The 12,514-nt window shown below is 33.0% G+C and overlaps 1 protein-coding gene across 3 annotated transcripts in view; it reads right to left on the reverse strand.

The window, feature by feature from the left end:
• The window catches only part of RANBP9 (RAN binding protein 9), an 86,901-nt gene that overhangs the window by 25,128 nt on the left and 49,259 nt on the right, over window positions 1-12,514 (reverse strand). For all 3 annotated transcript variants that reach the window (XR_011965913.1, XM_072603859.1, XM_072603860.1), the window contains exons 5-7: window positions 10,148-10,170; window positions 5,776-5,960; window positions 1,197-1,309 (exon numbers count right to left, since the gene is read on the reverse strand). Coding sequence is in view for 2 of the 3 variants with exons in the window: in XM_072603859.1 (XP_072459960.1) it covers window positions 1,197-1,309; window positions 5,776-5,960; window positions 10,148-10,170 (321 nt within the window). In the remaining variant the exon portion in view is untranslated. The remainder of the gene's footprint in view (window positions 1-1,196; window positions 1,310-5,775; window positions 5,961-10,147; window positions 10,171-12,514) is intronic.

Here is a 12,514-nt window from a genome sequence, read left to right on the forward strand (position 1 = left end):
TTCATTAAAATGAAAGGTTAACTTTTTAAAAATCTAAAAAAATAAGAATCAGGTACCTAAAAGTCTGCAGTAATTGTTTATTATTTACAACAATAGATTTCTATTGCTCCTTTGAAACCTTTGGTCTCAAACAGAAATGAGGAGCCACACTTTGGGTTACAGGCATACCATAAAGAACAACATTAAATGGCTCACTTTAAAAAACATAATTTTAAGCAAAACAATATTACTAGAGGGAAACTAAGTTATAAGGAAATTATGTTTTAAATACTTAGTATTCAATGTGATGAATAAGCAAACCAATATTAAGGGAAATTAATTATACTAAGGCTCATGTAGTAAACTCATTTTCCCAAAAATATGACTATACCTCAGCCAGATTAACACTACAGGACTTTTTAGTAATAATGTATAATGATGTTATTTTGAAGTAACACTGGTCAGGGCACTATTATCTTTGGTTATGTCCACATAATAAAAAACAAAACAAAACAGAAAGTCAGATATCTATGTTCAATAAATACAATACAGATCAATGTACAAATAATGACGAAAATGCTAAGGAAACATTACATTTTTAAGTGTAATTATAAAGATGAAACAATCATAAAACAAATAAAATTTTTTATTAGGCTTTCGTTCCTAACCTCTGATTCTTGTTCAAAAAAATGAACTAAAGCATTATATATTAATATGGTTTTAAATTAAAGTATTTTCAAAAGCAGTTTGTACACTTATGTCAAATTGCCTGTTACAAATAAAACAAACTCTGATTTAGTCTATGACCATTAGAGTTAAACTAATTTGCCACTGTAGCAACAACCAGTCCCCACCAATTATTTAAGTAAATTTTAAATATCTTTTAATTTCAAAGTTAAGAGAAAACATGATTTTTTTTCCTTCTAAGTAGACTTATCCATCTATCAGGAAGACATTTCTTACCAAAAATTTTCGCAAATTATTTTTATATCAATATACAGAATTCTGTGACAATTCTCTTTCTTCTCATTCTCTTTGAAGCTGACTTATCAAAATGTTTACAAGAATGAACTTCGCAGATCTAAAAATTACTCTAAAATCATATAAATGAACAATTTAAAATGAAAAGAATTAGAATAAAACTTCACAAAAATGGCATAGCTTGAAAATCAAACCCTAAATAAGATACATTAACCATTATTACATGGAATTCTTACTTTGTCTATTCTTAATTGAAGCTAATTCTTCCAATACGGTCTGGTCTGTAGATCTGGCAAATGCTTCTGCTGTGGCACAGTACCCATGATGTACTAAGTAAGAGGAAACCATTCTTTAAAAAAAAAAAAAAAAAGAATGAACAGATCCTTAATTGGAAATACATATATATATATATTTCATTCCATAATTTGTGTTCAAAAGTATTTCTCAGATATATAGGAACATTCTAGACCTCACCTTTTAAAGAAGTCTAAATAACCATGTATCACAAATATTAATGTAGCTTTTCTAAAAGGAAAAAAAATGTTTCAAAGGCTGAACATGCTCAAATTGCTACTTCCTGGAAGTCTCACAGGTATAAATATCATCTTTTTTCTAAATGTTTGCTCCCTATTACCCCAAGGTCTTCCCTTTATAAAGTCATAGTTTAGAACATAGATTTAGGACCTAGAAAGTCAGCTACTCCATTTCCATTTATAGATGAAGAGAACTGAAGTGCAGAGAGGTGAAATACTTTGATGTCACACAGATCATATGGAGCTAAGCCATGCATGATTCAAACTCAGACCTTCTGACTCCAAAGTCAGAATTCCTTCCACCAAACATGGTACCTTCTTACTTATCCTCTCTCATTTCCACTGACCATACTCTTCCCCTAAATTCTATGACTATATTCCAAATGTGTGTATTCAAATGTGACCTCCTGTGATTAGCTAAGGTGTTAAAGGTGTTACTGGAGTTGGGAAGAGAGAGCTGAATTTCACTCAACATTTATTAAGTGCTTCCTATATGCAAAGAAGGCACAGTGACAGATGATAAAAATTCCGAAAACAAATAAAATAGATCCTAACTTCAAAGACATTCTACTGAAGAGGATGGGACATGCGCAAACATAAGCATAATAAAATAATACAAGGTAGTGAGTGATCAAAACAAAGTAGCATGAAACTATCTGATGGGGAAAATACTTTGAATTGGAGACAGAAGAGAACAAGGAAGACTATCAGAAATGTGGCATCTAAATTGGGCTATCAAGCAAGATAAAGAACCTGAAAGGTACAAATGCGGAATACATTCTAAGCTTAAAAAAATACTGTGACCTCAGACAATGTCAAGTTTGAGGTTCAACTGACCCAAAACGAAAAATACAAGGAGAGTTTCGTGACTGGAAAGGTAGGTTGATGTAGACAGAATTAAATGCCAGTTGGGCTGAAAGTTTGTGTCTCATACCGAACCTGTGCCTTAGAAAGCTTATTTTGGCAAAACGAACACAAGGAAACCAATTTCCTAGCTAGTACTAAAGTCCAGGCACGTGGTTATGAGGGCCTGAACTAGGGTTGTGGCTGAGTCAATGTAAACCATGAGACAGATGATATCATCAAGACAAATGGAAAAGTTCAGAAAAGGTAAAGCTTTAGCAAGGAGATGGGAGTTTCAGTTTTAGAAATGTTAAGTGTCAAGTGCTGATGAAAAAGCAGGTAGAGATATCCAACAGGCACCTGGAGATGTAGGGCTGGAATTGAGGGTAGAGATTTGGATTTAACAGGTAAATGAGACACCTGCCAGAAAAAAATTAAATCTACGAGATCTGATGAGATCTTCAAGAGAGAGAGAGGAACATGAACGAATGAATGACTGGGCAATGAGAAGAGGGCCCAAGACAGAGACTGAAAACAGTCACACTTTTCACAGGCAGGAGAGAGGTGCAAAAAGCAGTTAGAAAGTAAAAAGAGAACCAGGAAAGAAGGGTTGTTGCCATGAGTCAAAGGGGAATCCAGAATCCTAAGGTTAGAAAGAGGGAATGATCAACATAATTAAAAACTATATAAGTTTTAGGAGATAAACATTAAGAAAAGGTTATTACAGACGTAGTAGTTAAGAAATCACTGGTAACCTGTAAAAAAAAACAAAAACTAAGACAAAAAAACATTAATTTAGAATCCTGAATAAGAAACTGCTAACATAAATTCTAAATAAGTACTGGTGAGGGATTAATCTCTCAAGCAATACCATGGAACAGCATAGACAGATAAACGGTACTGAATTATATATCAAGCACAAAGTCAATTAAGTTACTCATAAAAAGATTTAATATAAAAGACAATAACAATATATTGGTAATTAACATAAATCTTATGCTTTTTCGAAATACATACTAGGATCATTTTTGGTTTCCTGAGGCAGCTAAATGGCATAACGGATAGAGTGCTGGGTCTGGAGTCAGTAAAGACTAGGTTCAAATCCAGCCTCAGACACTTACTAGAATGGGACCCCTAGGCTAGTCAGCCTCTGTTTTGTCTCAATTTTCTCAATTGTGAGATAGGGATGTAAGAAAATCACCTTCTTTGTAAAACTGTTCTGAGGATCAAATGAGGTAATATTTGTAAAACACTTAAGACAGTGCCTGACACATAGTAGGCACTATAGAATGCTTATTCTCTTCCCATTAAGGTAAACTAAATGTTTTGCAAAAATAAAGTGAATCTAACTTGACAAAAGAAAATTTACCAAAAGGAACACTTTCACAAAAAAAACTCACTTCATCAACTAATTTATTCAAATTTTTTAAATTAAAACCACACATCTGCTTAAAGCTAAATAGATTATCTCTTCTCAAGGAAATAAATGTCAGCTTGTTGATATTATTATGCCAAGGGATCTTGGTAATTAATTATGACCTAGAAAAATTATAAAAATTAAAAAAGCCATAATTATTCCCCTACAATTCATAACCATCCTTTGAGTTACAAGGTTCTAATCGTATAATAGTTTCATTCTTGATGATGACTTTGGTACACACAAAGTTGAAGGGCTCTGCTTCTTTCAAAGTGCTAATCAAAGCTGTCATGACCCTGCCACACTGGGAGGCAATGGCACTAGAGAAGTAGGTGGCTACTAAGGTTATCATTCATTTCGAGGCAGAGGGACATTTTTAATACTACTTTTTGTTTTTTTACAAATTTTTTTTGGTGCTAGAAAATTCTGCCCTCCATGGCATTTTTTGAGATAAGCTAGGCTAAATATGTAAAGGCACAAAGTATTTAAGGGATTCAAGCCTTACCTAGTGTACACAAATACCTTGTCCAAATTCTACTAATGAGCTAAATCTGAATTAACCCCTACAAAATAATTCATTACCTAGCAAGATGAAACAGTAGACATGGCACTAGGCCCAGAGGCAGTAAGACCTAAACTCAAATCCACCTTCAGACACTTAACTAGTCGTGAGAACTGGAGTCTCTTAACCTGCTTGCCTCAGTTTTCTCATCTGAAAATTGAGAATAAGAACAATACCTACCTCCCAGGTTATTATAAGGATCAAATGAGATAATAATTACAGACTGCTTATAACATTGCCTGGCACATAATTAAGTGCTATATAAATGCTATTTATTGTTGCTGTTATAAAATGCAAAATGGTGCAATCTAAAATTTTCTTCTTTCTCTATCAATAAGTCTAAATATGTGCAATTATTCTACTAGGAAAGCGAGACCGATAGTGTGATGCTTATTTTTACATGTCTAAATTCTTAAAGCTATACTATATATTCTATGGAATTAAATTCTGTGAGGATGATAAATGGCTCCTCCTAATATCTAAAAAAAAAGCAATAATTTGGATATAAGTAATTTATGATTCAAGAAGATGTATTTTTAAAGTCTTCTAAGACTAACAATCTGCCTTCCAAGTTTATTTCTATTTAAGGGTTGATTATTATGTAAAACTCAATCACGTTTGTGTTATCCTCCCAATTTCAGATTTGGGTTCTATAATAACTTACTGGGGAACAGAATATTAGTTCTATCTAAAATGCGTGATCTGATTACACTGTCTGAATTCTATTTCAAGTCATGGAAGTACTAGAGGAATCTTCGCTTTTGCTCCTACATGCAACTACATCAAAATGAACAACTCCTCTAACATCCACCTATTGAAAAATTCTGGCCAGTCACTCACTGAATCAATGACAATTCAACCAACAGTTTAGGAATGCAAGGCCTTGACCTGACTTGTCATCTCTAGTTATATGCCTGCAATCCCACTACGTCATCCAGACAATGTTGCCTACTCTGTCAAAGTACTATGTTAGACTCAAAGATTTATATCCAATCACCCATTATTTTTATTTTAGCGTCAATGTTCAGTAGTTTATCAGTCATGTCTGATTCTTTATGACCCCATTTGGGGTTTTCTTGGCAAAGATACTGGAGTGGTTTGCCATTTCCTTCTCCAGCTCATTTTACAGATGAGGACAGTAAGGCAAACTGGGTTAAGTGACTTGCTCAGGGTCACACAGCTATTAAGGGTCTGAGGCCAGATTTGAACTCAGGAAGAAGTGTTTTCCTGACTCCAAGCCCAGCACTCTATCCACTGTGCCACCTAGCTGCCCAGCTAGTCTCAAAGGAAGGCAATTACTCTGTGACAGAAATTCAAAGTTTATCATTAAGGTGACCATAATTAGATAAAAGATTACTTTTGCATGTGAAAAATTTTTCTGAATACCAAAATAGTAGCAACTGCCAAAATATTTTATAAAATGCAATTTTTGAAAATTGTTGAAACTACTTCACTCTTACTTTTGTATCATGGTCTGCCATTCTCCTTCTCTATCTCCAATAGGAAACCGGTCTATTTGTGCCTGTATTTTGGTTCTCCATTCTCGCATATAGTCTTCTATATCAAACACAAATGGATGCTGACCAAAATTGGCATCTACCACCTCTCCTGGTGTCTGCAGCCCCACAGTAGGATACAAATTTGGCTGTAAGACAATATATTTCATTAGTTTCTTTCCTAATACTCCAATTTTTAAAAATTCTTTCTTGGAAAGAATGTTTAAAATCAACATTTTTCACTATAATGAATGTAGTTGGTTTCTAAAAAGCATTAAGTGAATTTATTTTATAGATTATTTACATCTACTAATTAGTAGAGGTTATCTAAAATTATCATTAAATAATTTAGTCCTATAACAATCATAAGAAATACATACAGAATGTAAAACAGTCAACAAAAATCCGTTGTGTGTAGGAAGGTGGAAATTTTTCTCCCCACAAAACTGTTTCTAATCATATATCTTTCTGAACCACAAGAAACTATTTCAGCACGCAAGTACATCTACAGCATCATAGTATCTGAAAAGACAATTTCTATCCTCAAAGAACCTATACATGTTAATATACAAATAAAATAATGTATTTATAAAGCACATTGCAAATTTTAAAGGTCTATGTAAGTGTGAGCTATTATTATGATTATTTAAGTAGAGACAGTTATATTCACGTACATTTGACTTGCATGAGGAGATGCCATTTTATTTTTAAGGACAGATTTTCCTATTTCACCCAGATTAGAAATGGGCATTGAACTTCTGCTTTGTTTCTGGCCAGAGTCAATTCAACCCTCTTTAGATATCCTGGGTTCTGTCCCTCCCGCACTATGCCACATGCCACCCCCCATCAGGAGGCCCACCATACTAATGCTTCGCTTAGTGCAAACACCCAATCAGCCTAACCCACTGAATCTCGGAACTTCCAAGTTCTAGAGTTCCATTAGTCTCAAATTCGTTCACTGGTAGCAAGATTACTGGTGTGTGCTACCACATGTGGCTAGTCCCTACTTTCAGATACACTTTTGTAGATTGCACCTTTAAAGTGTGTTGATATGAAACCCTTATTGTACATGTACTGGATCCTGACTACACCTATGCTACCTTCTTTTTAACATTTAACAGAAACCATCAAGTAGAAAGGTAAAGGAGATGTTCATATAATCTTTAGGCAATGTTGAATAATCAGACAACAAAAAGTGAGGAATTCCTATATTAAGATACATATCTAAACAAAACACACACACACACACACACACACACACACACACAGAGTTCTCAAGATGAGGGATGAATTAGAATGCTTGGCAAATAAGTAGACATTTAACAAATGGTTGAATTAGCTAAAGTCTAGGGGCATATTTATAAAATTTTGTGAACCTAAAGTACCTGAATATTTAAGGAAAATTACTGAATTCCAGTAAAAGACCTTTCAGATTTATGAAGGGCATGTAAGTAATTTAGTTTAAAAAGATGATAGCATTGTATAAAGAGTGCTCAAGTATTCCCGGCTCTTTCATAGGCTGTTCAACCCTTGGCAAATTACAAACTCTATTAGCTTCAACTCCTTAATTTGTGATACTGGCCTCACATATCTCACATGGGTTTTTATCAAGATTTAATTAGGTGATGTATGTAAAAGTCCTTTGAGAAGCATGAAGTGCTATACAATTACATGTTGAATAATAACAGTATAAATGCTTGATTATTAGGGACCTTCACTGATACATTCACTCAAGGAAATTAGAGAAGATAAAAACCAAATATTTTTAAACACATATTAAAGGATTATGCCCTATAGATTGAAACCAGAGCTGTAAGCATTATCCGATATGCAACCAAAAATCAAAAACAAAAGGAAATAAGAGAAAACAGAAACTCTATTGAATTCTCTAAAATTCTCTTAAGGTAATGTGCAAGTAAAATAAAACCCAAATATTATCTGTATTTATTTATTTATTGAATCTTCTTGATTCAACAGAAATATACTTTCATATCTGGGAGAGATATACTCCAACCCTCTTATTTTTGTTAACAAGGAAACTGCAGCTTAAAGAAAGAACATTATTTTTCTATTAGAAGCAATACTTAAGAGGATTGTTTTTGAAAAGAATTAGATAAAGACTTATTTTATAATACAGGTTATCAACATGATGAACCTATCTATAAAAGTAATAAAGTCACAAAAAAAGGGCCAGACATTTTAAAAATATAAGTATTCAACACTGACATAATTTATTCTGTTCTGAGTAATAACTCATTTGTAACAAATTATTACAAACTTGGTGAATACTATTAACAATAGAAATTCAAACTTCAAAATATATGAAGTTTGCTTCTAGATGTAAAATTATATGATTCAATGATAACCTGAGACAACTTAGGTCTAGCTCATATAAAATAAATTAATATGATTTCTGGATATATAATCAACATTATAAGTAGAAAATTTTCATGAGGGTGAGGGAAAATGAAAATCCTAAGTTTTGACTTCCTGAAAATAATAATAATTTACGATTAAGTAGATTGCTAACATTGGCTCATTGCCTGCAGTGGACTAGAAATGAGAGCCCTTTTATAGATCCTTTCATATGTATAGTAGAAAACTAGATGTTCTTTTCAAATGTTTAAAACAGAAAAACGTCTAAAACTTCCTTTACTTTACAGTATAGAAGAAAACTAATTCAAATAAATACTATGTACAGAATTTAAGTTAACTTTTTAAAAAAGTTTTGTTCTATAAAGGAAATGATGTGTATAAGTGTCCACTCTTTAAAACTTTTAGACATAAGTTGTTTGACATTTGTGATTGTTTTGTGTAGGGACCAGACCCATTGATTTCACTGACAAAATAAATTCCTTCCATTAATGCAGATAGGCATCTGTTCTATAACTTAAAAAGTCTCAAGAGTACACATAAGGCACTTAGAGGTTAAGCTGCTCCCCTAGGAATCAGTCAGTTTATCTTAGAGAAAGGCATTGAACCCATTTCTCCCTGACTCCAAGATTAATTCACTTTTACAATGCCTCTTGATTTAATTATTAGTAATATGTTAAAGGGGCAGCTAGGTGGTACAATGAATAGAGCACCAACCCTTGAGTCAGGAGGATCCAAGTTTAAATTCAGCCTCAGACACTCGACACCTAGTAGCTGCGTGACCTTGAGCAAGTCACCCAACCCTGATTGACTTGCCTCCCCCATTCCAAAAAAAATATGTATATATTGCAGTAACCTTACCATAAAAAGGGAAGTATCATCTTTTTAAAATTAAGAACGCTACTACTAAAAGGTCAGTCATGTTCCTAAATTCCTAACTAAATTAATCAGACTATGGATTAACACAAGATTTCTCAAACTGGGGTGAAGATCCCCAAAAGAATTATCACAAGAACATCTGAGAGGATTCCAGGCCCCTAAGCTGCAGAGAAGCAAATGAGTGTTTTGGAGGGCAGTGGCAGGGCTGGCTCTCCCCAATTTTTAACATCTTCAGCTTGCCCAACAGCAGACTTGGTCTGATCTATTGCATTCATCTTGTGTTGGTAATGAACAAACAAGCAGAAATATGAAACAGAATAAGGGTTGTTCACATAGGCCCTGGTGGCTGTGATACACAAAACAGGAAATCTATATGAGAATAGCTTGACTGACTGATGGGCTGGATTCATGCTATACAACCCTGTTTAATGATGGAAAGAAAATAATTCAGTAACTGAAAAGTAGGAGAAAACCAAGAGCAAAACTGGTGGCAAAAAGATGCCACTCAAGGAAACAGGCCTTCTCAACTTCCTTATTCCCACATCTGCCCATAAGACAGTTAAGCAGCAAACAGAAATATAGTTTGATCTACTTTCATTCGTTCTATAGGCTTAGCATCAATGTAAACCAAAAATCAAATGGCCACTGAGGCCTTTGTCTTCTACAGACATAATCCAAAGAATTTTATCACAAAATGCTTTAAAAGCAGATAATACTTTAAAATTACATACAATCTTTGAAAAAGAAAAAATTCAATAGTACCATTAAAGGTGGAATTTTAAAATCTTTCAACATAAAATAATTATTTAAATTTTTTAAATTTTATTTTAAAACCCTCTACATAGACCAATTTACAACAAATGAACAAAACTATAAAACTGGATATAACATTTCAGTCCACTCCCTAGCTTAGAAGGTCCTTCTACCTTCACATAGTAACAACAGGAATGTGACCTCTATGCATGGCATCTAAATACTACATACAAACACATGTAATACATACACATTTATATTTCTTCCATCATAACTTTATATATACAAACTAAGATCCAAAATACACTCCAAAAAGATAGTTGTATCTTACCGGTAGGTCTGTGAAGGCTATACCTGTAAAATACAAAAAGATAACTAGTATTAGAATTGCTTTTCAAAAAAATAGAACGCTATATACCTGAGTGATCATCAGTTTATACAACAAAGTAAACACTGATTCTAATGGCAAAGTGTGGCGTAATACAGAAATAGGCCAGCTCATGGAGTCAGCAGACACAATGTGAATTTCAGCCCCAACATTCACTAGCTGGCCTCATTTGTAAAAGTCACACTTCTAGCACATACCCCTACCTCACTTTGTAAACTTTCAAACTCCCTATCATGAGGGACTTATTATGCTGACACTGCTCAAAATATTTTTTTCTAATTCCACTTTAAGAATTACTTTTAAGCCACAGAAAGCAGTTCCAAAGAAAGTTCAGGGGCAAGATTTATCACCATCATGTAGTTCAAAGAATATACCCTGAAGGCAAATACAAAGGCTAGTTCTAAAAACACTTCAAGAAACTGCAGCATTATTGGAAATAAGGGTACAGCCTCTAACAAGGTGATTAAAAATCAACAATCATTTGGACATGTAAGTACTGGTATTGTTAGCTTAAATTTGTTTTAAAAATCATTATGTCATAATCACATTACACAAGTTTGGTCTAAAAAAAGGGTACCACCTACAAATCAATACAAGGAAGCTTCTGAATTCAGAACCCCTTGCCTCCCAAACCACTATTTTTATAGTACCTTAAAAACACTTTTAAAATAGAAAACTTTCATGCTGCTTTTGCAATAGAAATACAGAACCATAAATCATCTAAGTTTTAAACCAAAAAACACTAATTTCAGTTTTATTAATAGCAGAGAAAGTAAAAAGTCTGCACACCAAAGAAAATTCATTCAAATTCTTCAGAAATCTAAAAAAAAGAATGTCAAACAATGCAAAACAGGAAATTTTATGTTATTTTCTAACATCGGCACAACAGCACTGATAAATTCTTAAGAGGGATTCCCTATCTTCTCTGCAGACATCAATAATATTATAACATGAACATTTTCTGATAATCTTTTGCTTCATTTAAAGATAAGAACATACTGATTAAAAGCTTTCCAAACATTTCCTAAAGATCTGAATAGCAAACCTATTTTAGTTTTAAGGAATAAAAATCTTAAGATCTTGTCAAAGGTTAACAGCTATCAGAAAAAACATTTATCTAACTCTATACAACAAACAACACATAAAATACATACATATACACAGACATGCACATTTCACTTTTAAAAACTGGGTATATTTTTTAAACAATTTTTAAAGTAACTCCAATTTTTCATTCATTCTCAGAGGAAGTACTTTAAAGTATTCAGCTGACAATTATAAAAAAAATTTAGTTGCAACTTTTAAAAATAAATACATGAATTAACTATTAGCTCATTTACCTTTAATACTCATTGCCAATTTTTTCTAAAAATTGTTTTAATTTAGTATATATAGGAAAGTGTTCCAATAGACCAGATTACAAAATATAGGTAATTTCTAAGGATAGAAATTGTATTTCTTAGGAGGTATGGCTGAACAATCATTAAACATTACTTGCCTGGTCTGGAAGAAATGCCTCAGACACTGCCCCGAAGTGCTCAAATTATTTATAATTAAGACATGACCCTATATTAGGTATCCTGTTCTTCCCTACCACTTTTAAATGCTTAAGAGAAAATATATTCAAACTTAAGACTTGTGAAAATTTGCTAGTAATTGATAAATCAAATGGAGTCAGTCTCCTTCCCTTCCCACTCACCCTCCAAAAAAACCTCTTAAATAAAGTATACATATTTTAAGAACCTTAATTAAAGACTACCTGCAATCATGCTACCTTTGAAAATTTGAGAAGAAAAGCATCTATTATAGTTTCACATTCATATCTTTTACATACAAAACTAATTTCTTCTTGTTCAATGAAAGATCAATACTGCACATTCAACCAAACACTAAACAGACTACAACTCTTATTATAATGTTATCTCTTAGAGTCAATTGTCAATTATTAGATATATTCAAAATTCTAGTTCCATTTTCTCCAGGTTAATATAACGTAAGATCAATCTTGCACATTCAATTAAACATCTTTAAAATCCAAATCAAGTAGGAACAGTCTGTTTTGACAAGTTTGCACTAGAATATTATTAACAGCAAACAAATAAGAGAGAGCTTATTTTCCTGGGGAAAAAAATCTTAGCCATTACAATCACCTTGAACCTTTAAGAAACATATATGTAATCTTTATTAGTGGCCCTGATCAAAATCCCTCTGTGGACAGCCATAAAACAAGCATCCTTTGTGGTGCAAAGGAGGCAGAGACAGCCCTCACTACAATAAGATGCCATAAGCACTTAACCAGATTTCATAATC

This window comes from Notamacropus eugenii, chromosome 4, assembly GCF_028372415.1.
Source record: "Notamacropus eugenii isolate mMacEug1 chromosome 4, mMacEug1.pri_v2, whole genome shotgun sequence".
Lineage (NCBI taxonomy): Eukaryota > Metazoa > Chordata > Mammalia > Diprotodontia > Macropodidae > Notamacropus > Notamacropus eugenii.